The sequence below is a fragment of the Apteryx rowi genome, unplaced genomic scaffold (genome assembly GCF_003343035.1).
Source record: "Apteryx rowi isolate R43461 unplaced genomic scaffold, aptRow1 scaffold_595, whole genome shotgun sequence".
In the NCBI taxonomy this organism is placed as follows: domain Eukaryota; kingdom Metazoa; phylum Chordata; class Aves; order Apterygiformes; family Apterygidae; genus Apteryx; species Apteryx rowi.
In genome coordinates, this window is record NW_020450866.1 from 377,361 (window position 1) to 404,803 (window position 27,443).

Genomic DNA, 27,443 nt, shown 5'->3' on the forward strand with positions numbered 1-27,443 from the left:
TCAGTGGAATTAACTTTTATTGAGGAAAAAAAAAAAGGTTTACATGTAGTTGTAGGTTTTTCCATCCGTACTGTCAAACTTCAAAAAGGACTGGAAACAAAACTTGCTTAACCATTATTACAATACCAAAAAGGTTTTGTTTTTTTTAAATGAACAGCAAATTATACAACTAATTGCTATGTTCAATAAATAGTTTTTTCTCCTGCACTGATTAAGGGGAAATATTCAACTGAGTATAATTAAAAAAAAAAGTTTTAACTTCAGATGTTATCCACTGTGTAGCAGTCTGGAAGCTTAATCTATAAAACACAGCCTTAATTTTCAGTGTACAAGAATCTATTTTCCCAGTCAACCAAATATCAAATTTTGCTCTAGCTCAAATATTCTACACTCAAAGCAACTACCTGACAAAAAGATCCTCTGGTTCATGACTATCTAAATAAATTTGTCATTACAGAAAAGGCTCAAAAGTTGTTACTTGTTTCTCAAAGTAACAGGTAAACATCTTAACAGAAAGATTAACAAGTTACTTGGAAATGCAGGTTTATATTAAAGTATCTGAGTGTGTATATTACATATGACATGCAAGCTTTAAAAATATCAATGCTCTCTTCTTTTGATTAGTCAAGAGTCCAATTGTTTTAAAAACAAAATCAGAATGACTTCCAAAATGTATCAACACCTTGGGTTTTCTATTTAACTTTGCTTAAGATGTTTTACTACACAAAAACTACAACAATTACAATATTTAAGAGTATTACAATAAAGAGGGATGGAAAACAGGAATACTTCAACTGAAAATATGTATATTCTAAATGAACCAAAGATCTGTAAAAGAGCTGGATGGAGGACAAGGAAGGGAGGAATGGGAGGGAAAGCAGAAGGGAAGCTAAGATCTGAACTTTATATTTAAAAATCATGTCCTCAACTGTAACTCTTCTGATCTTCAGTAGCGCCCTGGGGGGGGGGGGGAAAAAGACAACACCATTACTATAAACAAACTGTATACAACGCAAACTCAGCTTGAAAATGCCCCATCAGATAAATCAGTTTTGCTGTCACATTCAGAACTGCCACTGGCCAATTAACACTAGTAATAGCAAGGTTTAAGCCAGCCAGATTCTATTTATTCATTTGCATTTACTTACTTGGACTATAGGAACGGGATCTTGATCGTGATCGGTATCGGCTATAATAAGGTGATGGCGATCGTCTCCTTTAAAGGAAATTAAAGAAAAACCCAGCAACATCCATTATGAAAGGGGCCTTATTCACATAATTTCTACAGAACAGAACCATTTCCTTAGCACTGAAAGATTTGGCTTGCATGAATGTTTTCAGTTTTATTCGGCTGTGGCTTACCAGTTATTTAACAAATGCTTTTATATTTCTCCATTTGATTTTTTGCACTGTAAGATATTTCTAGACAGCATTTATTAAACCCTTAGTAGCCCTTGCAAGCACACAAGCTACCTTCACACATGTATACAACTCTTGTTAAACAACTTTCTCTGACACTAGGTAACTTTCAAAACAGTGAGATGATTATGAATTGTCAAGTGTACTAAAAACATGCACAAACAAACCTTTCTTAAAACAGCACTATTCATTACCTGTCCCTGGTTCTATATACAGTATGGAAGGAGTTTTCCCTTCCTTTCTACCCCCTACATTTGTAGGGCATTGCTCTATCTCCTTCAAGTAACAAGACTGACCCTTCTTCCAACTGTTCACTGTGTAACTGATTTACAGAAACCTTGAAGATTAAGACTACTTTAATCCTACAAAACATGAGATAATGAGGCCCTAACACAGCATATATGCATGCAAAATCTTGCTACAGATAGAATAACATTTTCTGTCACCTAACTTTTCAGTTTTCCCACAAATTCACTGTTCTTATAGAAATAAACTGAAAATTAAGTACCTGTATCTGTAGTCATATTCTTCATATCTGTCATATCCTCTGTCATATCCCCTATCATAGTAAGAGTCACGGCGACGACCTGCTCCACCACCACCACCTCCTCCACTGCTATTAGGAAGAAAAGCAAAAAACAAAACAAAACAAACCCAAAAAACTTTAGGTATCTATTCTTCATCTTGATTTAAATTATTTAAAAGCTTTTTTTCCCAGTGTTCTTATAATTAAACACTTAAGACTATGCCATAAAATAATAATAAAACATTTAAAGAAAAGCATCTTGGGATTTGAGCCTAACTCCCACCAAAATCAAAGACAAATGGGTATCTTAATACCTTCAGTAAGCTAGATGTGTCTTAACTATGACAGATACAAAAATTTTTAAATAACTCCTTTAGTAAATTTTGATAAATTAAGATTCAATAAACTCCAGCTGAATTTAATAGCATATGAATCACAGTAATGAATACTTTATATGAATACTTTGTGATAAAATACAATTTGCAAAACTCTAAAATTTCAGAAAAACAATTAAGTGTCTGTAGTTCAATTTTTTCAGCCGGACTTCAAACTTTTCGTTTAAGTCAACTTTAGTCTCATTAAAAGGAAATGAGTCAACTTCTTACTGGGTTGGCCTGCCCATATAGATGCCTGGAGTGGGTGTATGTGCTCTCTTGGTGATTGAGTAATCCACCCGAATCCTCCTGCCATCCAGCTCCATACCATTTGCATGCTCCATTGCCTGCAGGAGACAAGAGAAACAGGGACAGGGACATGAGATCTGCAAGCTACTGCTAACTAGGAAAGGATAAGTACAAGACACTATTTTAAGTCAGAAGAGCAAGCCCTGAACTTGTTTTATTCAGACTGGTTACTAGTGCCCCACTGTGGTGAATGGCTCATCTCCATCCCCCGGCCCGTTTGCCGGCAGTGTTACAGGACTGCACCAGGGCGCCGAAGTAATGTGACATGCAATTCCTTTTTAAGCGAGCACACTGCTAACCACTAACACAGTTGCTTTCCTTAGACTTTGTCTTCTACCCAGCAGAAAGGTAAACAGAAAGCCAAAGCAGTTTTTCCTGCAAACTGCATCTTTCCTACCGCTGTCTCCAACTCAGAGGGGACAGGCGGATTCCGAAGCTGTGCAAAGCAGTGGCTTCCTGTAGGGTGCATATGGCCGGATTACTGCTAGTCGGCTGCCATTTCGTGCTCTCCCAGCCTCCTGCCATCTCCCTTACAAGGGCCTACTCCAGCAGAGCTTAGTAAAATGGCGGGTTCAGCCTACACGGATACCTAATTACAACCTTCCTCCCCACTCACTCTCACAATAGCAGCTAGCTAAAGCAATACACACAATGGTCTGCACTCGAGAAGCCTGGGTCCTCAGACCTGCTCGCAGCCTGTGCACACGCTCACTGGGTGTTCTAGCCCCTGCTTCTCTAGTCTTTGAATCAGTACAATGGCCTTTCACAAACTCAAAATCATGAAAATAGCTTTTCAAAGGACCACAACGTACTTTTGAGAATTAGATTATAGTCATGTAATAGTAAGTTAAACAACAACACCACCACAAAACACCACAGAAATCTTTAACATTTAACAAACAGTCAATGCTGGACTAAATGATAGGTATTAAATTTTGCAAAGACAAAATTCTTTGGTCCTTCCACCCGCTGCTCTAAGATCTCTAAAATACCAGTTCACAACACTTGGTTTGCCCAATACACAAATTATTTTCATTTTCATCTGTGGAGAAGAGACACTGTTACAACTTTGAGAGTTAAGCAACACAACCACTTTGCTATTATTTATCCTGAGGCACAATATAAAAGGCTCAATACATAAAAGGTGCCTCTGAGCTTAGCATTTTCTTTGGTGTAATAAACAACTATTCAGAAATTTATTTTTTTTTCAGCTTGCTAACAAGAATTTTATTGAATTAAATTATAGAAGAGGAAACAAAACTGACACCCCTACGGTTAATGTTTATGTCCCCAAACAATAAGTGACTGATATCCGCTAACCTATTTAATTGCACTTAGTTTGTTTTAATAATGCTGTTTATATCTATGTTATACCGCCACCTAGTGAGTTCTGTTCTCACTGAATAATAGAGCAACTAGATTTAGCTAACTGCAAGGCAGAATCAAAGAACATTTCAAGTCTTTCAACTTGCATTAAAATGTATGTTTTGATATTGAACACAACAATTAAAAGAAAAAAACCCTCAAGGTTAGGAAACTAAAGCCCTGTTCCACAAGGAGGAACTAAATAAAAATAAACACACACACACACGGAATGTAATAACCTAAAACTGAATGCTACAAAAAGTTGGCTGAAAAATTAGCTTTGTGATAAAAAATATCTTTCTGGAAACATGGTAATAGGCAATGTGGCTTGAAAGGTAAGGAATTTTCTGCTTTATGGCATTTTTATGTCAGATCAACAACTTGCAGAGTAATAAACTTAGCTGATAAGTCAGTTCAAACCCAGAACATCTGGCACATGTGTCTTGTTTAGTTAAATGAATAAACACCTCTGAGAGGAAGGAGGAAGATTTATTTGACACAGGGAGCAGTACAGAGAAAAGCAACCTACCAACAAGACAGACGAGTTAATTTTGAGAGTCTTGGAACTACCAAAAAGTGTATTACATTTCAGTGGTACAGGGTAGTTAATAGTTACCACTCTACATGAAACCCGAAGGGCCTGGTCACAATGTCCAATGACATACCCAACATAAAACCTTCATTTTTTTGGTCTTTAACAGTTGTCAGTAAAAACTGCCAAATATAAATTTTTAAATAACCCAAAATCTTTACAAGGTATATAGACATATAAAGCCTTTCACATTTGGGACTGCATTCTCCAAAGGCAGAAAAGAGAGAACCTACAATAAGCCACCACAAACCCAACATTCAGTCATTCACAACCAGTAACTCCCTCCAAAGATGTGTTCCAATACTCTCCATCATGCTTCATGCCCATCTTAACTCTTTGAAACAAAGATGACTTCATTAGCTAAGGACTGCTGCAATATAACCACAAGTCCTCTTTCAAAATCTAGTTTTAGACAAGTGATGCAACAGTACAAATTTTGTACGAAGGCTTTCAAAACACACGAGTAATTTAAAAAAAAACACAAAAATATCAGTAAACTTAAAATCAGTTTACGATCAAGTTTGGGATTTTACAGTGTTATTAGACTATCACTTTGTATTCAAAACAAACTTCAATTTGCTTCTCTTCACTGTTGTTGGGTATGCATGAAAGCTGTGTTAAAATATTTAAATGTCAAAGGGAAAAAATTTGCAAATTCACTCAAACACTACAGAAAACACTTTCAAATACTGTCTAAAAGATGAGTATATTTTCTAGATAATCAAATAAAACATATTTAAGAGAAAGCCAAATTACATTTGGGTTTAGACATTATATAGTATTCTTTTAGGAACCTTTAATTGTCAACAGTCCATTTTTATCAACATGGATTTTCTTCTAAATATCCAAATATTGTTAGAAGACTTAAATTTAGCCTGGCTTCTGCAAGATGAAGACAGTAAGTAGCAAGTAAACAGGATTCCAATAAGCACATACTACTTTGGTTGCAAATTCTGAAGGAAAAATTGACTTCATAGGCCAGAATATACACCTATGTGTTGGCAGTCAGAAAACTGAATGGGAACTGGAAAAGACACAAGTAAAAACTAATTCCTAGATTACCATTTTAAACTTGGGAGTAGTCTACCCATAATAATAAAGCCCTTTCAAATTATTATCTGTAACTACTGTTAGTTTGGCATGATGAGCAGCTCCCAAACTAGAGCCATGACCTCTAGTGGCTCAAAACAGTTACAAAGAAAACATTAAATCGAACAAAGTTCAATTTCATCTGATACTTACTGCAGTATTTGGGGTTTTCCAAATGTATTAGTATTTAGGTAGTTAAAAAAAAAAAAAAAAGCATGGGAACACTGAATATGCACAAAAAAATTACAGAGGTGATTGGTATTAGCTAAGCAGTCAAGAATTCACTGAAGGAAATGAAATAACCTTTCAGTTTGTATAATGCCACAAAGCATGGCTTGAACAAGCAGACAGCGTGGGAAGTTTCTAAGAATGCAATCTGTACTGTGCTTATGGGGGGGAGCTTGACTTTGCAGAACTGTCAACATCCTTCATAAGAACTAATGTCATAGTTACTACATTTCTGCTACGGAGCTCAAATAAGATGCCATTTGTATTGTACGAGAACATCAAGCTTTCATTTAATATTATGTCTAAACTGCTTTGAATGACTTCAGTAATGTGACATCACTACAAAATCAGCAAAACACAGAGTGAGTATACTTAGTAATTCGTGAGCAATTGTTACGGCAATATTTATATACAAATGAAAGGTTTTATGTAGTCAAACACAAGCAAGTTATGTTGGAACTCATTTCTGGAGGTGTACTTTCAAGATCTAAAAATAACTATATAAAGACTTACATCCTAGACAGTGGCACTTAAAAAAAAAGGAAAAGAAAAAAGTCCTTCCCATATTGTACTTAAATTCCACCAACAGAAAGATAGCCTCCACTGTATCACAGGTACAGCACAGGACAAACAGACAAAAAAGACTAGCTTTTTCCTCAAGATACTGATATCACTAGTTCAAGTCTGGATTTAATGAAGACACCCAAAAGGACATTCTGAAAAACATCCAATGGGAGGAGGGAAAAAAAAAGAAAAAGAAAAAACCCAATAAGAAACACACTTTTTTTTTTTTTTTTTACACTAACTGTAGTTTGCCAAGTTGAATTCAAGTGTCCATTTCACCTCTGAATGACAGTCAGTCTATCTAATCTAGTTTGAGAGGTTTTCAGACAATTAGAATATTGGTAATTATATACATGTATTTTTGATTTCTGAGTTTAAAAATCTGTTGATCACACTTTTTTTAAGCTACACTTTATAGTTTCAGAATCAAGAAATACACAATTTCAGAGAACTAAAATGAGTAACTGAATGTATTTTTCTATAAGTATTAGCAATTTTCAGTCTCCAGAAGCCTGTAACTCATAATTCCAAACATGTGAGACAGTCCTGTGTTCTTTTCTAGTATATCAAGGGTCCCTTGGATACCATGAACAATACTTAAAGCATTTGTTGGACAAGCTGTGGGAGAAATTTAGGCCAATAATGATGTTTCTAAACTGGCTAGCTTTCACCACAGATTAACTGTCTTGTGAATTAAGATAAAAAGACTCCTATAATTATTCAAGTCTTTAGAAACTGAATTATGTTAATAGTTTAGTTTTTTTCTGTATAACGCTTGCCTTGATTGCTAACTAACACCATTTCAGAAAACAGTTCTGAAATATGGTCAAGAGTGTAAATAGCATACAACTAGCACTTATAAACTGAAAATTCTGTATTACCAACATCTGTTCTCGCTAGCGCTCCTCAGATGAGTTCTTGGTACAGATATAAAGTGGTAGATCTCAAAATTGAGACTACAGTGAATGTACTATGTATTATGACTGACTGAAAAGCAGGACAGCTGCATGCGAAATCCCAGGTAACGGTACTAAGAATCATCACCCTAAACCACAAAGTGCTTTTTACTCATGATACGACCCTTTTACCAAAGACACTTCAAATCTCTTGATTTATGTTTAACCTTGAGATAAACAATCTTAGTATACAGATTTGTATTCTTCTAACACAGAAGGAAATGGAAAATCCCAAACTAATAATAATGCAATGGGCAGCTGAAAATCCTTCACAGTTAAGCTAAAAAACTACAAACCAAGCAGAGTTTGGTAACAATGTTGCAAATACTGCAACTTATTAAGAAAAAGGATGCCAATCTACTGAAATACATCTTCAACACAAGGTGTTTACAGATCCTTCTCTTTGCATAATGTTGCTGTACTCCTCATGTCTGGTTCTGAAGACTTAGCAGAAGGATGGTCAACATAATGATATGACATTGCAACAGACAAGGCCAAAAAGCAATTCCAAGTATTACTTCTCTATAAAAAAAAATTCTTTAAAAAGAAAAACCCACAAAACATCACACCCATAGGAGAGAATATCCTTTCTTCTAGAAAAAGGCACATAAAACTTAAGTTTTTCAAACAGGCTTTTAACAAGCACACTGCAAAGAATGCACTAGCGCAGCAAACCTCAGGGTTTCTGGATCACTAAACTGTCAAACCTCAGCATTCACTGTCTGCTATATACCTCCACCAAATTTTGAACTGAAGACGGTGTCCATTTACTTCTTCAGAATGGGTTTGAGTATAATGAGCAAGTCAAGTGCTCTATCTTGCAAACACTAGGCCATTGCAGTAAAAGACATTTGCTGGAAAAGGAATGCTCTGTCCAGACCATGAAGATTTTTCTCAGGCTCAGCAGAGTTTAGGGAAGAGTAGAAGAGATTCCACAGGAAGTTTCCTTCACAAAGGAAACATGTGTCTAACATTTTTTGGGGGGTCCTGTTAAAGTGGAATGACTGAAACTACTGTGACGCTCTGTCAGCTGCTCTAAGTAGGAGTTATCAAAAGCTAAACCTTGACCCCTCTCTATAAGCAGGATGATCATTAATGACTGATTAATGGTAAGGCTGCTATGGTGTGATAATCTGAAGTCCTGAAAGTACAAAACTGCTTTAGCAATTAAGTGAAAATAAACTTCACTACCCTTCACTACCCTTTTGATATTTTTATGTAGGTATGAAGAAACCAGAATGGCATCTGGAGACATAGCAGTTACACATGTAGCATATAGAAAATCCTAGCGTAATAGAAGTTCAGCTCTATAGTGGAAGACTAACATAATGAATGTTGAGTTCTATTTACTGATGTCCCATAAACTAACTGTAACACTACTGAAAAGCTATGTGTTGAAAACAGACAATCACTTCAGTATTCAGGGAAGAACCTAGACATCAATGGACAAGAAAACACTCCCAGAACCTCAGAAGATGGTCCTAAATTGTGGATTAGGTCCATTAGGCAGACATTTGTTAATTTGAACTGTAATTACATGTACCAGGTTTACCCTGGAATCGTGCATCAACTTGGTAATTGGCCCCACTGAGAACAGCAGGAAATACCACCTTTTAAAGGCACTACTTCACAAGGTCTACAGATTTCCACAACATTGAGCTAGTATATACTTAATTTTCTTTACCACTATAAGGAACTAGAAACCATGTATCACTTGGCTTCAGAATCTTAGTATATAGCAACATTTTAACCAGTTGAATAACAGATCAGATTTGTAAGAAGGGTAACAGACCATGACTAAGATCTTGATAGGATTTCAGCTGTACCAGAATCCACATAATTCTGCAAGTGATCAGTCTACATTAAGACAAATTATAGAAACTTAAACATAACTATTCACAATTCATTTGGCGTCATATTTCAATACCAACAGTGTTTTAAAGTACATCAGCTGAGAGGCTCCCTGCTGTTACCTTTCTTGGAAAGACAATACTGAAGGTGGTAAGAAATCCTTAGAATTTGCTCTGTAGGATTCTATACCTATCTAATCCATGTAGGACTGCTTTAAATGGCTGGAATTCAGCTAAACATCTACCGTTTTATATTCTCTTTATTCAGAGGTTTAGTTAGCTAGTGAGCAGAGGTTTTTTTTGTTTGTTAAGAGGAAGACTGTTTACTCAGAACAAAAGTAAATAACATCTCTTCTATGCATACCCAGCTTTTCAGATTTGCATCTATCTTCCACACAGAGAAGAATTACTTCATGTCCTTCAGCATTCCTTCTACAGAGTCTATGGCAGAGTTTCATACCAGTTTCATACCTAGAGCTACAATATCCCTTTCTTCCACACTAATAGCCACCTATTGCCATCTTCAAATCTGTCTTCAAGGTCCATGAAATCAAGTCAAACCAATCTGGTTTTTTTCCTTCTGAAAGGGCCAGTATAGGGGAAGGAGGGTGAGGGGGGAAGGAAGAGCAAGGAATGTGAAACCTCAGAACACTTGGAATTTGCATAACTGAAATAATTTAGGAAAGAGGATGGGGGAAAATTTAATTGCATCCCCATTTGCACTCCCAATTTTTTCAGTTCCTGCTTAAGGTGCTCATCTTTACTTCTGTGTTTCTGACTCTGCATGTGATTTTCCATTTTTGCTTTGCATTCCACAATCTTGTAGTATCTGCCAAAACAGCCTCATATTAAACAGAAATTACTTTATGCTACTTACACAGAGCATTTTAAGAAATGCATGGCATCATGCATGACCACTGCTCATGACAACTAAAAAATTGTATTTCTAAAGACAAACAAAGTTGTAAAACAAACAGACGAGACTGGCACATTAATGTGACAACAAGTATTTTCTAAGTATTTTGGATATTAACTGTTCCGCAGAAAAACAGTCATGTTCTCAAAATCCTATCAAAAACAGAGTGTAAAGAAATAAGGCCAAAAAGTCAGAACTGAGTAGGCCACCCCGTTAACTTCTCTCTCACCCTGCAGAATTGATAGTGTGAAAATACAGAATGCTGTCTGTCTTTTCCACCTTTTACAGCGGCTTGCTCAGGATCAGAAATCAGTCAAAGTTCAGAGCTGAGCCTGGCCCAAGTCACCCATGAAACTTTTTTTTCATTAAAACATCATCAGCTAGCACAGGCAGTTGTAAGTTTTCATTTCTCATCCGCTCTTACTAGGTCCACAGTTGTCTCTCTCCCTTCCTGCAACACTAGGTGAGAAGAGTCATACCCAAGCATTAGGAATGGTACTTATCTAATGTAAAGAAAAATCCAACAGCAAATCTGGAACGTCTGTCCAAGACTATTCATTCATAAACAGGATGCTTGAAGCCTATGACTCAGTTTGCCCACAAGCAAGAAATAGATAACCCTATAGTGGATGGTTACATGTTAAGATAGCGTTTGCACAGTTCTTTAAGAACACACAATAAATGTGATTAAAAACCCTGGCTGACTGAAATAGTGGCTCCTTTAAAAAAAAAAAAAAGATTTTGAAAAAGTTATAGGTGTTATCTTTACTTTTAATAGCAACTGCACCTACAAATTTCAGTATTTTTCATGGCTAGGAATATATGCTCACAATATCCCTACACAGGTAATAAATACTCCTTGTTGTGGTGAAGCACAATACAGGGTACCATTCAGATTTTTTGCTTCTTTCCTTACAGATCCATTATACTACAGACAGCAACAACTCAGTTGAGCTACAAAGTACTAGTTGTCCAACTAGCAAAGTTGCCAACCGAGGCACAAACTAGTACACAAAAAAACCTACCCTATTTTTCAAATGCATGATGACAGATTAAGAGTAGAAAATGGAAAGTAAAGAGCACCTTCAGAATTTTGATGGATACAGGAAACTACTTCAAAAAGTAGCTTCCAAAATATTTCAAAAATGCTAAATATCTGTTTCTCTAAAATTTACTTCCATTTTTACCGAACAAAGTGAATGAAGCAAAGCATGACCTTCATTAGTAATTCAAAGCAGACAACCTGGGCTGCAAATTTGCGCACAGAATCCCAGCATTGAAATACTATGCTTCATCTGTTTCACTGCTTAGAAGGGCCATGTTGTTTGAACACAATACTTTAAATGAATCTCATTCTGACAACTACCTAGCAAAAGCACTCAAAAACATTTCTACAAAGATATTTGTGAAGACAATACACAAACAGCTTATCTGTCACAAGTAGTAAAGCATGACTTTACCTCTTTAGAATCATCAATTCTCTCGAAATAAACGAAAGCAAATCCTCTGGATCGTCCAGTCCGTTGATCATAAACCACGTTGACACCAGTCAAAGGTCCATAACGGGAAAAGACTTCACGCAAATCTCTCTCAGTGGTATACAAACTGAGACCAAACACTCCAAGACAAGTATTAGGATCTGGATTAGCCTGGTAAGACAAATGTTCAACTCCAATTAAGTTAATTAAAAACAAGCTATACCATTCTCTCATCAAAATTTCCCATTTTCAATTACATTATAAAAAAAATTTTTTTTTTTTATTTTAGCTGAAGAAAACTAAATTCGTTGTTTATTACAAAGCTTAATACATTAACAGATAACATTCCAATCTTAAGGTATTTTCAAGAATCAACTGATTTCATGTTTTGTTTTTTTTTTTAAAATGAAGACAAAGGTGAACTTTTCATGCTGAAGAATTCCAATTTCCAGTTCAGAAAAATGAAGCATTCTGATTATAAAACAGATGTAGAAAAGGAGCTGTTTTATTAGTGTTTCCCACATAAATCACCAACAAGCTGCAGACATGATAAGGAAGTCCATGCTTGAGAACAGATCAGCCTACCTAAATTCCCATCTTCGGCCCTTCTGGAAGGTCACCACTGGTACTAAACAGTGCATGCTGCCTCCTGTTTCACACACTAAATGTATCCGAGCTACTAAACATGGACAGCTGAACGATAACTTAGCTTCTGCTAAAACAGTTTATTTCTTCTCCCCCTCAACATTTCCTATTCGACTGTACTGAAAGTCAACATTTACATTTGAAAGTTTATCTTGGCCCAGTTGTAAACTGGATGAAGATCACTTGCTTCATTCATCTAGATAGCTACAAGTATTGAAGTATTCTGTGAAACAGTAACCCAAAAAGAATGCGCAAATTTCTGGGGCAGGGAAATGAAATCATTTACATATTTCACTTCAACTAAACCTAACTAAAGGGAGTCAAATAAAATTGTACAACAGGCACAGCAATTCATCTTTCTACCCGATTCAGCATTTTTATGATATTTAGCTTTTCCATGTGCTATTGAGTTTATATAATGCCAATTGCACTGTAAGAATTACGTTGACCAAAATTAATATTTTTTCAGTTAAGCTTCTCACATTTGTTGTACTAGAAGCAGCAATTTAAAATAGCAGCAATATGCATAGAGATTTAATGTTTCTGTTCAAATAATAACTGAAAGTTGACAGAGTTGAAATTCATATTTCAGTTTCAGATTTCTAAGCTATAATGGACTGTAATTCATGCCTCAGAGCTTGCCTTTCAATCTGACTCAACGAACAGGTTTAGCTCTTTTGTCCTGTTCTTTTCCCAACCCCATTCTACAGCCTCTGAGATAAAGATGACAGTTTTTAGGTAAAACCTTGCATTTCAAAGTTTAAGTCTACAACAAAGGAAAATTCTGCTTTAAAATACAGAGTCATGAAACAAATTCAGACTAAAATACAAGGAAAAATATTCCATGGTCCCTAGCTGAAAGTGGAGGGGAGGGGAAGTAACTAAAGCAAGACAGAATTTTGAAACATACAAGTAGGTTATTAGATTTTTACCTGTAGCATGTAGACCCTGAGAAAAAGAGCCCTAAGAAACAGCCTGCAAAATATAACCAAGAAAAAAGCAAGCCTACTGCCCACAGACATAAGTTCACCCTACAGGGCTCTACACCTCCACAGGAAGATGCTTAGGACTCCAGAGAACAAGAGTTTGAGAACTACAGCAATAGAAAATAATTGTCAACTATGACTGAGTTAAGGACATCTTTTTCTTTATGCAAGGGCTAAAAAGTATTTGAAAAGTGTTTTTTCATGTAGGGAGTAGCAGTCTGATAGGCAGTTCTTTTGACAAGAATGTTTATTTTAAGAATTTTAAGGCTTTGCTCACTTACTTCTAACTGAACAGGCTCAATTGGTAAATCAGCTTCTCATAACAGGAGATCTGCACCATAGCTTAACCCTCATTATAAGCATTATGCTTTATCTCAATGTTTTTCTGAAAAGAAAAAGATCCTTTCTCTCTCTCTCCCTCTCTCTATAAATATATGTATAAAGACAGCCAACAGAAAGCATGCTACTGTACACAGAAAGCTCAGTAAGCAGACAGGAAGTCTAGTGGCTTGCAATGCTAAGAGCAGCACTTGGATTCAGCCAAAGATTTCTTAAGGAAAATGAAAAAATCTGATTGACGCATCGAGTAACGTCTCCTGACCACTGAGAGAGCAAGTGATACATCCAACTCCTTTGTTCTGTTAAATAAAGGCACACTTATAAATGGGTGACAGACTGATATAAAATTACAGCTTGCTGACATATTGAATTCCCCTTCCTAGCTTCTTCCAGTGAGATATTGGAGAGATGAAATAAGTGATTTAACCGAATTCTCATACTACCTTTCTTCATTTTTATAATGCTGTATTTCAAATTGTTATGCATTTTTCTACTTTCAGAGCTTTTGCACAGTATGCATTGCAAAAATAAGATGCCCAGAACACCTGGTCTATTTGAAATTTGTTTCTTGCCATTGGCCAAAGTTCAAACTTCTGTTTTTAGACATGAATCTTCTACAGTTCATTATGTCAAAGTGTCAACTTGTCATTTGAAAATTTGTATAACTGAAGTTTTTTTTCTTGCTCCCATTTATTTAGTGGCATTAAAAGCTATATACCTCATTTATGACTGAAACTCTTATGAGTCTAATCAAACTTCTCAATCTTTTAAATTATTGCTTCTCCTTTCAAGCTCTTCTTGCTGGACAAATCCCTCTGTACAAGTACTTCTGTGTTGTCCTTTTTATTCCCCTTACTCATGAACCCTTTTCTGAGGCAAGATGAGATGTGCAAATTGGTTCTTGGTACGTGAGTAATGGGTGACAGTTGCATCATCACTGGAAGGACTTCTACTGTGGAGGGCTAAAAGCCAGTCCTTACGTTAGGTTTTTGTGCTGTCCCCCATCAGCACAGTATCCAAGCTCCTCCTACAAGGTTAGCAGAAGTAGCAAAATCACAATCAATTTTCCTGATGCCTTTAGAACCTCTTCCATTTAGAGGATAAAAATCTGGTTGGTTAGAATTTAGTTTTGACACTATTAGAAGCATTTCTTAGAACTAATGTGGAATTCAGTGTGAAAAGGACTTTAACATTATAGAGTCATTCCCAAGGCAAAAGACAGACTTCTTCACAGAAGGAAATATTCTTGTACTTTCTAAAATAGTAAGAGGGATTCACTTGTATTTCTCCAGGAAATCTGCTAACCCTTTTAAAGTTCAGTTATTCCTGCCAATTTTTCCAAGACATTAAGTTCATGTTTGCTATACTATTATTACACATTGGGAACCATCTGCAAAAAGCATAACTATGAATGTTGCTTCACAACAGCTTAAGCCACTGTACGTTAGCACTGCTGTAGTCTTGCTCTCTTCCACACACTCTTGTCTTCTCCCTCACACTGACATTTATCTGATTCTGGTGAGCTGCTTCACAGAGGTAAGCCTGCAAGAAAGCCATCATCTTTTTGATAGGATTAGTAAAAAGATTCAGGGAAACTGAACCAGATGGAAACTGTAAGGATCAGAAAAATACCACAGCCCTCACAAAGGAAGAGGCAGACCTGAAGCAGCACTTATATCAGCTTGAATTGATGCGGAACCACGAGCTAAGACACTGAAACTCATTACAAACAGGGACTTTGGGGGAAAGCCCTCAGAATGATATAGCACTAATATATTAGATCTTGGTTATTTTACCTGTACTTCTTCCTGTCCATATAGAGATACTGGGTTACTTCTCATTTAAATTTTGAGAGGCTTATTGACCCCTTTCCTAAGCGTAAAATATTTTGGCCTATTAAGATTTACACTTTAGCTAAAAATATAAAGGGTTTATTTTTTCAAGTCACACCTAATTCATTACTCGGAGGCATAAAATCACTAGTGACCTTGAACATAATGCAAGTTATATGCAAATAAATAGTTCAGAATTTACTTCTTTCGCTCCTCTAGTCAATTTTGGGGTAGATATTTTTGCAGTTTTTCTTTTTTATTGTTGTTGTTGTTTTCCCCCTTGAGAAGGATACATATACTTGGAACTATTACCCCCCGCCCCCTCAAAAAAAATTAAAGTAGGGATAAGGGTTCGACTCCTATAGCAGAGGGAAACATATCACCTTTCTGCACACTAACTTGCAGTGATGTGGTTTTCAATACAATTCTAAGTGCCTTGCAAGTCATAAGTCTAAGAAATACGTGTCCAGCTGTAAGGACGAGTTTTGTTGCCCAAAAAAACCAATTCCCATACCCTCCAAAGACAAAGCAGCAGGTCAGATTCATCCTGCATGTAACCTGGACTACACTAATGCAAGTAACAATTGTTTTGTTGATACTCAGCCTTGATGAACATGACATACTCTGCTGCCAGTGTGCCTTCTCCTGTTGGACATTGGAGAATGACTACGGCTCCTTCGACGACGATATTCTGGTGTGTATGATCTGCTTCGAGAACGTCTCCTATGGGAATGAGAATGGGAATGGGATCTGGATCGAGTGTAACGTCTGTGCGAATGCCTTCTGGACCTGGATCTTCAACAAAGAGAAAGCTTTTACTTAGGTCATATACGTACCATGTATTGAATTGTAAGCCTTACATTTCCCACAGAAAATCTTAAATTCATTTTATAGAGACTCACAACAGGTAAAATAGTTTAGTTTCTTCTAAAAGAAGATGTACTTCATGCATCTAAAGAATGCAGATCTTTAATAACCTGGTCAGTAGCAAGATTTTTAACTCAGAGTGTGCTTCTGGCATAAAACAAAGATTATATTCATGATAATTTTCAGGAAGTTCAAGGTTTAAACTTGAACCTGTGAATTCACACAGTGATACAGAAGCCAGATATACCACAGCGTAAAATAGTCTTGGCTGAAAAAATGGAAAGATCTAGCAGCACTACAGTATCTACAGCTGAAGTTTATCTAAGCTCTAAAATGATTCAATATCAAAAAAAAGCTAGTTAGTTCCTAAGGTATTTCTTTGCAGTCATCCAGCCAATGATAAACTCAGTTCTGAACCACCATCATCCTGTTAAGTTACACGCTTTCATACAGGCATTATATCCTAACAACAGTTGTTAGCTATCTGGCTAAACACTGCAAGAAGAGAAGCTATAGCATTAGCCTGAACTTTGAGATTTTAGAGCAGAATGACCCTTTCTAGGCTGCCCTGGTGAAGTAAATAGGGGAAGATGAATTATTGCCTGTGCAGATGCATTCTTGGGGTAGAAAGGGACATTGAAGGACATGTGTAGCTCTGTAAGATTAATTTAAACCTAAACCTCCCATAAACTGAGCAGCTCTCCATGCCTACTTTAAACTATACTTTTTTTTGGTCTTTAAAGCCTCCAATTAAAGTATTTCTTGAATCACCCCAAGCAGTCTGTTCCAATAGTTCAACAGTTATAGAGCTTAGTCCTTTTATTTAACCCAGTTACATAAAAGACTACCTTTGCTGCAATTTTCACTTGACTTTTTCTTTTCCTCTCCCTTTCCTACATATCCACTAACAGTCTTGTTAATACACCCCAGAAGAAGATCTACACTTTTTACAACAACAAAAACAAAGGCTCAGCAACATATCTGAAAGAACAGCCATAGGTAATAATACTGAATTAACCTGAACTACTTCTTGGACATACCTTGATTTTGATCTTGATCTAGAGTGCGATTCAGAATGTTTGGAAGCCCTCGATGGACTGCGAGATCCTGACCTGCTCTCCGATTTTACACGAGCAGGACTCCCAGCTGGAGATTTTGACTGGGAGCGAGACTCCTAACAAAGGAGACAGTATTACAAATGGTATTGGTTGTATAAATGCCTAACTCCTAACATTTAAAGTACAGTAATTCTATTATATTGATTGCTCCTGAAAAACAAATGGTTAGACAATACCCTCCAGAACAAATTTCATTTTGCTAACCCACTGTTAATATTGTATGCTCTCCTCAAATAGTTCCCTGCTTGAACCAGATCACCAATTCTCTATTAACTAAGTAATCATGCAAATTCATCTACAACTTGATCATACAGACACTGGAACATAAACCATACATTTACTTAACCTAGGACCCATTCATTCTTCCAGATTCTTTTAATTCTACTTCACTCTTGCTTTCTACTTTTCTTCATTCTTCATTGAGTTTTTCATTTTTCATACTTCGTGTATTCTTCCCCAATTCAAACAATTCATTATAGCCTTAAAAAAAAACATTCAAGTGCTTCTATCTGACCAATCTTCTGTTCAATTTTTTCCCCCATTCAATTTTAATTTTCTGATCTTTAATACTTTTCATTAGCCTTCTTTTATCTTGATTTATCTTCCACATTCTTGGAAAAAACTCTTCAATCTCTTCACGAACATTAACCTTAATGGAAAAAGAACATTTAGTATATTTAAGCACGTGGGGATTATAAAACTCTGCTGGAGTTCAGATGTTATCTACCAAATTGAAATGCCAGCAGGTAAAGTGCAAGAAACTACTTTATAAAACAATTAAAAAAAAATCTTTAAAATTGTATAAGTGTCTATGTTCTAACAACGAGCTTACTGAGTTCTCAGTGTTTTACTATATTTTCAAAGCTACCCTCCTCCCCTTTCAGATTTTTTTTGTAAGATACATAGATGTACTAAAAACTAATTAGCACAAATATATTAAAATTATCGATATCAGTAAGTGTGGTTTTCCCCCCTAAAATAACAACTTTTTACTTCTCAGTATTAAATAACCCAATTCTACTCCTACACATTATTACTAGGCACTCTCAATTCAACAGAACGGCCAAAGATTTCCAATCAAAACCTATCTATGCACATACTTACTCACATACTACATGCACATAGATATATGCAGGACAAATTATTTTTCTTCCTACATTTTCTTCCTCATTGTTATCCTGTTTTCCTTGCATATAACTTAATCCATATAAAGCAAGATGTATAATAGTGTATTTCAAAGCAATCCATTAAAAGGAAAGACAGGAGACTTTTCTTGCATAATAATGCACACAATAGAAAAACTAGGAAAACAAGCAAACAAAGAGCAGGTTAGGATTTCCTCCTGTTTTAGTGCACAATGTTTCTAGGGAGCTCAGCTATGCAAAAAAAAAGAAGAAAATGTATGCTATATACATTCGTAACTTCACAAAAAAATGTACAAAATTCTTAATGAAAAAATGTAAAGCAAGTTCCCTTTCCACAAGTCTAACATTTTATTCTTATTTTCATCCTTCTCCTCCTGCTCACCCTCACCATGGTTTTTCTCATTTTGTTTCTTATTCTGCCCATGTCTAGGTTCAGATTTTTCAGTTCAAAGTACTCAAGAATTTAAGTCTTTTTCAAAGGACACTTTCCCCACATTTTAAGACAATAAATCCACCATAAATAGAACTCGAAAGACCCCTTACTAACATCGCAGCTAAAGCTGTACCCACACTACTCCACTTTACCTTGATAAAAGGAGAAGAGATATATGGAGAATGTCACCTATTGGGATGAAAGGCATGACAAACTTAACAATGAAGGCTAATTTCAAAGTTTAGCTGTGACATGTGGACCATAATATCAAGTCTGCATTACAGGCTACCCTTATTAAACTGGCTATCCACTGATCTCAGTGACTTTCACTGAAATAAAGGAGGGATGTGCACTTACATATTACCAAAACATCATTTGCTGTTTTTACTTTTATATCTGAAATTCACTTAAAAATACATTTCCTTTTAGAGCCACTAACATGCTTTTTATTTACCTCTTCTCTATTTTTGTACTCTTCATTGTTTGATAGCCTCCTTAGATCTTCCCTTTACACTTCATCCCCTGCAACAATTCCCAAATCCTCTGGGAATTATTTCCTCTCCCCTCCCTATTAAAAGGGATCAGCAATACAAAAAAGCATTTAATGTGACATCGTTCAGATTTAGAACAGATCTTTTAATAAAAAGACAAGAAATTCACCCTCCTCAGTCACTCCTTCACGAGGATACTGTGTTGTCCACATTCTTTACATTTGAAACATCACTCCTTGGACACTAAGAACTTTGGAAACTTAAGAAAAAAAGAAAACAGATACTGCACAATCTAGAAGTGTCGGGAGGTGTCAAAAACATTGACATCCTAATCACTCCCATACAATATAAGAACTTAGTGTCCTCATCTATTCGACTGAAACATCTTATGACATCACGCACAGGGATCCTAATAGTACCAATTATGACAACCAGCCTGTATCAAGTTGCCAGAAGCAAACGTTACATCATTCCATGCAGGCCAAGTCCTTTTAGAATCATTTGTGCTGCCCCTAAAGGGCTTAAACTCACAAACATACAACTTCAAAATTGGAGTGACAGAGGTGACAGCATGAGTTCTTACACATTTCAAAACTTCCTCAAACAAAGTAACTGTAGATGTAAACTGCAGCTAAAGAGAGATTACCTGTTAGCAGTTGCATACTGTGTCTGTCACTGGCAGGCAATTACATCTCATCTTCTGATGCAACATAGATCACCTAGTTATATTCTCCTACACAGCTTCAAAAGGAGAGACTAAGGGAATCACAATAATCTGCAAGAGTTTAAGGACTTAAGGATGATACTGAAAAAGTACCTATTAAGATTTATATCAGCATGACTAGAAGCAGGGATTAAGAGATTCACAGCCTCAAGGAGTCATAAAGAGATTTTAAAGAATTTTCCTCCTTTACTTCCATATAGGGAAATATTAATGAAAATCCATCATAGTCCATATCACATACAGATCTGACAGTTCTGCATAAACAATTTATACCCATTCTGCAACATGAGCATGAAAATTTTAATTAAAAACAAGTTAACATTCTTTCTTAGTATGTCATCTTTGATGACAGCAAACAGACAACTGTACTAACCAAAGCATTAAAATCTCTCAATTCAGTACTAGCCCTTAATCTATAAATTCTGCTCTTTGTTCCATTTTTAACCCCGAACTAAATTTGACTACTGCTTAAGAGAGAAGAGACTACAATTTCTCTCTGGATCCTCAGCATTGTTGTACCTTTCTGTTCTAAAGATCCTCATCATTTGAAGGCCACAGTTAAGACTGTTTCTTGAACTCAACTTCTCATCCCACAACTATCTTACACATGACTGTGCATTTTAATGCCTCTGCTTTACTGTGCAACTGTTCAGCCACTACCCTCACCCTTAAAAGCTTACAGGCAGCTACATACTGTGACCATTTGAAACGATCTATATTCACTGTCACCACAGCCTGCAAGGTAGACACAGACAGCTAACTACCTAACATTCTTCAAAGCAGGCTTCCCTTTTGAAACAAACACCGCACTGCAACTGCCTTGCAGTTTTCCCACTGCAAAAAATAATAATAAAAAACCCTAACTGTATACTTCCTTAGAAGAAGAGGTGATATATTCCTCAAGTATATACCAGGGAACAGGATTAATGATTCTCCAGCTAAGGAGTGGAACTTGGAGCCAAAGAAATTGTAGGTGAACAGAAAATCTAAAGACAGCAGCTTCAGCCACTGATTCACTAGATAAGAATATGCAGAACTAGAAGCTGTTACAGAAAGCACTGAAGAATATTTTTCATCCCTGCCACCTCCTCTTTTCTCAGAAAGAGCAACATGGAACAAAGTGATATGGACAGGGTATGACCCCTCCCTCTCCCACGTGACCTCATGATCACATAAATTCAGTCACTGATTATTGATCAACAGCTTTAGATGGGCCAGCTGAGCAAGATGACAGTCCTGTCAGTATGTTTCACTCATACCAGCCCAACTGTTTAAATCATATAAATGTTAGGTACAACTTGCATCAATTATCTTCCTTACATTCCTGAAAAAAGTGATGCTACTTTCTAACATAGTTACTTTAAGAAAAGCACAGAAAACAGTTCTATGCAGAGTAGAACTGCAAGGGTCTTTTAGAAACATTCTTTTAGAGTAGCCCACCCATCAGAGGGTATGATAAAGAAAACAAAGAAAAAATAAAGACAGAAGCATTGTTCTTTCATGTCACTCTTCTGTCCTCACATTGTGTTCTTCATGCCTTACCATTTCAGAGTGTGACAGAAAGGGTTTGTCACAAGGCTATAAAAATTTAAAATGAGACTCTAAATAAAAAAAACTGAAGTTAAGTTAGGTTTTCTGTAACAATGCATGAGAAGTGAAACAGGAGGGGGAAAAAAGAAAAAAATCCATGGAATCACCCAGAAACTTTAGTTGGAATTCATCTGACCTTCTTAAGAAGAAATACAAACCACATGTAGGGAGAGGGGGGAAAAAAAACAAAACACAACACACACAAGAGGTCTAGCAACAGTATAAGCTAGCAAAATGGTACTTCAGACTTTAGAGATGCCACAAAAGACTTGGAAAAAAAAAGCCCAACTCAAACTTGCAAAATAAATGAAGATGATATAAAAGTCCAACTTTATAATGGGATGGAAAAACATAAGCAATCAAAAAAAGAATTAGAAAAATGAAATAGATGCCTACATTCACTGCATGAAACTGTCAATATAGTGGCATCTCATTTATGAGAAAAGACAATGTTATGTTTTAAACACCGTTTTGACAGAAATCTACCAACCTTTCATGAAGTTCACAAGAAGTTAACTAATTTTGGCTTTAATCTATGTCCTATCACTCTATGCCAAACAAAACAAAACAAAAACAAAAAAACACCCTAATCCCTTAATAAGCCACTCTTCTATAAATATTTCAATAGCATACATAATAAGCTTCTGTATGAAAAGACAAACCCTATGTTGTGCCATCTTGAAGACACACACATTTATAATGTTACTATCATTAGCAAACTCTATGCTCTTATCAGTGATACTATTCCAATAAAAAAGGAAAGAACACGCTTCAGCAAATAAACTTTTTGCAATTTACAATTTATCTTCTCACTGAGGCTTGAATATATGCCTGTTCAGAAAAGGGTTCTGCAGTCACTCCTTTATCACACAGGGAAGACAGGAAACAGAATTTGTTTCCAAAAAGAGCAGTCTTCCCAGCCCAGGTAATAATGTAGAATTTATTAACAGTTTCATTAAACAAAGACAGGAAAAAAAAGGCAGGCTGCAAAAAAACCAAACCAAACCAACTAACCAAACAAACTTCTTTCCCATGTTTGTCATAAGAAAGCACAGGACTAACACAGCACTCTCCAAACTACTGCAGAACCAGCAAGCATAAGCAGACTGTCACACCTGCATTTCAAAATGTATGGAAAGGAAAGTGTCTCCCTTTCCACTGAGGTGGCAGATTGCCACTATTGGAGAGATTTAACACTACAGCTACCTAAATAGATTTCCCCAAATTTTTCTTTGAAGTAAAGAGTTGATCTTAAGACTGATCAGATTTAGGTAACTAACATTAGAACATGCATGAAATAAAATTTTTGAATGCAAGCTTAATGAAGAAATACAAGACATTCACAATTTATCTGGTCTAAAAGCCATTTGTATAGGCATGAACTATGTATACTTCCTTCAACAAGATGGCTCATATGCAAAATCATGTATTTCTTTAAATGTTTATTAGATTGAGATCAACATGATATTCTGTAGAAAGCGGGAAGAGGCATCTCATGATTAGAATCAAGGAAGACAAGAACAGAACTTGAGTTCTAGAACTGAGTTCTAACTTTGTTCTGATTTAAAGCTATAATTTTTAATAGAATTATTAATAAAACAGTATATTAATATTGGTAGAAAACTACTAAACTTTTAAGATTATGGAAACCAAACTTATCAGAAGCTTGGAAAAATAATTTATCAAAGTTAATAAGTGGAGTTTCTAGAGTGCAGGTTTGTTCAGATCATAATTTGTTCAATGTTCTGGAAAACCTTATAAAGTTAAATTGCAGAGTACGCACCAGATGAGCAATGTGTTATTAACAACAACTGGACAAGTATGAAAGGAAGTAAGACTCAAATCCTTGCTTAATTCTGCCTGTTACCTGACAACAATAGAAGATAACAAAGTCTCATTTGTCTAACAAGCTCAAAAAGAACATTTAATAGTGATAAAAATCCTATGACTTCTCCAAAATTCAAGTCACTGGATAAGTAACATGACTTAAAATCCTTTTCCTTTCTAATGCCCATAACCTTAGCTCTAGCAAGTTCACTGTATTTCTAGCTTTTGCGTTAATCTCTTTTCATTAAACCACTTTTACATTTTTAAGGGGGGAGAGGGAAGGGGGAAAGCCATTTCTTCTGCTCAACCAGCCACATTCTCAATATGGAACTTGCTGAAGTGGAAGCAAAAAATGATACAAAAACAGCACAAATGTTAATTAGCCTGAGCATATCTGACTAACATTTGCTTTGGGGGAAAAAAAAAGATCTCACTGGTGAAAAAAAAAAAAATTCAAATGTATTTTTACCTAACACTTAAAAAAATGCAAGTTTTTAAACAGTGCAGATTAAGCAATCTCATTGGAAAGCTATTTCCTCTTCTTCAGATTAAATGATGTTATGGTTTTGAAAGTGGAAAGTAGAGGCAAAACATATAGTTGGAGATGATCTTAATGCTGCTAAAAATAAGCTTTTTTTGAAGTAAACCCCTGAAATTTCAAAGCATGTGCATCTAATCTTCATATCATGGAAAAAGATGAGCTTTAAGAATTTAGCTGAACTATTAGTATTCATATATGAACATTTTTCTTCACAAACAAAAACACTTTATAATTAGTAACTCTTTAAAACAAAATCTTATATTTTTTGGTTACTGCTGATTGAATAAGCACCTGTATCTTGGTATCAGACTTCATCACTACTTTAGGCAATTTTCATTAGAGCTTTCTCAGGTCAACATGAATCTATACTGGTAAAATGTAAAAGGGCAAACTGAACTCCCTTACTTCTTTGGCATTTAGTTATTTAAAAGCACACCGGAAATTCAGATTAGTTAAACTGAACATTGCGTGTAGGAGAGAAAGACCAGGGCTGGGGGGCAGAGAAAAAGGGGCAAGGGAAGGGGACTAAGAGAACTGAAAGGGTACTTATAATTCTCACTTGTGGCAACTTCCAGGAAAGCAGGTTTTTTTAAAACATGTCTTCCAGTTTCTGCACTTCTTTCGCCCACTGAAAATTTATGCCATACTCTCACAGATCAGTGTGCGTGCACATAGTAAACTGAAGCACCAGGACATTCAGAGCATAAAACAAAACTTCTACCCAATTTGGATAGCAAATTAAACACTAATCCCCTCCAAAAGTTACATGTGCTTAATTTTATGCCTGTGAGCACTTCCAGTGAAAGTGAAATATAAAATATTGCAGCCTAAAATATCACTTCCTATTTCAATTATTTTTAATAGCATAAGAAACAACAAAATCTATTACTTGAAAAAAACTGCTCAGGAATGTTCTTAATTAGTAGAACAAACCCTAGAACTATAAAAGAATTAAGTAGCTGCCATTATGTCAGTTGCATGGGGGGGGGGGGGGACACAGTAGACAACACTGCCATATGCTAGACGGATTCGGAAATTCCAGTACTAGGGGAGAGAAAAGAATAAATATTTTCCAAACGGAAGCTCTCTCCAACAGGTAAATTTTCCACCACCAAAAAAGAACAAGCCAACTGAACTGGCAGTCACAGAAACTGCTATGCAGGACTTTTCAGACTTTGCAGACTGTCAAAACATTTTTTCACTTCTACATTTGGCAGAAAAAAAGCCTAGAAAAATACTGAAATCAAACAGCTATACCAGCTCTGTAACATTAACAACAGATCTGCCAAGGAACTTAATAAAATACTGTGTAGAAGAATTTAACACAAATATTTCTCATCAAAAAACTTCAATGGGACAAGAAAATAATACAAAAACTAAAAAAACCACCTACCTCACTGTAAACTAGAAGGTTAAAGTAACAAATTAAAGAATGGAACACAAAACATATTCATTGCTCTACTTTTTCAGACTTAACTGAAACATAAGCCAGTATTCCCTTCACAGATTAGTTTGTTTAGCTGGAAACAGCATAGTTACATAGCCATCTTTGACAAAGCAATCAACACAAGAACAGATTTTGTTTACCTCACCTGAGGAACCAGCAGCAGGCACTGCACAACCATGTACAGCACTCTCAGCCTGGGGAATGTTTTTAACTAACATTACAACAGGGTAACAATAATTCTGCAAAAATAATGCTCTTTCAAAATTTCATTACTCCTTTCCCCAGACAGTAACTCTATACAGTAGAACTGCAAAGCTGCTGTCACTGGTTCCTCAGAGAAAGTCACCAAAAGGATGCTCAGGTGTTCTTCTAAAGCAACTCCTTAAGAGTCAACAAAAAATTTCCTGCAAAATTAAAAGAGTAAATGCTGGAGTGAGGACAACACACATCTCATTCGTGTTTCAAGCAGCTTCTAATTCCTGTTTGCCCTGATCATCACACTGAGGAAAAAAAAGGGAGGGGGGGAAGCAGGGAGGGGGGGGACCGGTCAGATGTGTAGAGAAAAACCGCAGCAATCACAGGGAAGAGAGAAGAAACAGGCCTAACAAGGCTACAAAACCGCAGCAGCTTGCTGAGAGAAAGCCTTCAGCTGGATGCACAGCGAGTTTCAACGGTTTAACAACGAAGGCCATACCTCCCCCGATGGCTTCAGGAAGCCTGACCCAAAGAAGATGCCGCTAACGGGCCAGCAGCAAGAGAAGCAGCGCACCTCTCACAACAGGACCCAGTCCCTTCCGTCCGCCAGTTACCCGGGCGGAGGCGTCGGCTACAGGGAGCGGGACCGCGCTCCCCCGGCCACGACCGGGAGACCGGCGCTGCCCGCAGGCAGAGGAGGGGATGGGGAAAGGGAGTGACTCCGAAGCCTAGACCCGGGAAACAACAGAGCACCTAGACGGCTCGGGATCAAGGGAAGGAGAGAAAAACAAAAAAAAGGGGGGGGGGGGACAGGCTTACAGCCGCGCTGTACGCCCGATTGTCCAAGAAAAGGCCTGCGCTAGCAGGATGGAGGCGAACCAGCAGCATCGGAGCTCAGCGCCTGCACCCCGAAGAGGGGGGATGGGGACGGAGAGACGTGATGGGAGAAGGAAGTGAGTGAGGGTGAAGACAGCGGAGCACAGCTCCGGGCTGGGCCAGTTCCCTGGCCCGGTCCTCGGCGTCGGGTGGGCAAAAAAGAGGGAGAYTGGGGAAGGACGGGGGGAGCGAAGCGCCCACGGCCCAGTCAAGACTTAGGCGCCTGGAGGAGCCATTTTAGAGACAAGATGCATTGCCCCCACCCCTACCGTGCCGGAGAAAGGAGAGCGCCCCCACCCCCTTCCCCAGGCCGGGTCACCCCCTCGGCACGGCCCCGGTAGGGACGGCTACTCACCCTTCCCTCGAAGTTGTTCTCCTCCACGTCGCTCATGTCGGCAGAGTCCTGGCCACGAGGTTGGGCGAATGGGGACGCTAGTCCCAAGCAGCAACCGTACCTAATACCGCTACTGCTATTACCGTTGCCGTTAGTATTATCACCACTAGTGCCGCCGCCGCCACCCTCCCGCCACAGCCTCCCAATCCGTCTCCTGCAGCAGAGCAAAATGGCGCCTCCACTTCGTCTGCGCCCGACACTGCGCGGGGGGCGGGGCCCGGCTCGGCCCGCCTGTCACAGAGGAGGCGCCGCCATCAGGACAACGAGCGCGGCTGCGACAAGCCCTGGCGAGGCCCGCCGCGCATGCGCAGCGCCCCGTGCGCGAGC

At 37.3% G+C, this 27,443-nt stretch overlaps 1 protein-coding gene across 4 annotated transcripts; it reads right to left on the reverse strand.

Annotated features, from left to right (window-relative positions):
• On the reverse strand, positions 1 to 27,319 carry TRA2A (transformer 2 alpha homolog). 4 transcript variants are annotated; one of them, XM_026082851.1, is made up of 8 exons: positions 27,078 to 27,319; positions 17,376 to 17,509; positions 16,092 to 16,263; positions 11,649 to 11,837; positions 2,551 to 2,666; positions 1,928 to 2,032; positions 1,149 to 1,216; positions 1 to 957 (listed from the first exon to the last, which is right to left on the reverse strand). In XM_026082851.1, exons 1-8 carry the CDS (start codon positions 27,111 to 27,113, stop codon positions 947 to 949), a joined length of 831 nt encoding a protein of 276 aa, XP_025938636.1. In that variant the 5' UTR covers positions 27,114 to 27,319; the 3' UTR covers positions 1 to 946. The 4 variants fall into 4 exon arrangements, with proteins under 4 accessions (XP_025938636.1, XP_025938634.1, XP_025938633.1 ...); XM_026082849.1 differs by having other exon boundaries at positions 1,928 to 2,035; XM_026082848.1 differs by having other exon boundaries at positions 1,928 to 2,058.
• Between the last annotated feature and the right edge of the window lie 124 nt (positions 27,320 to 27,443).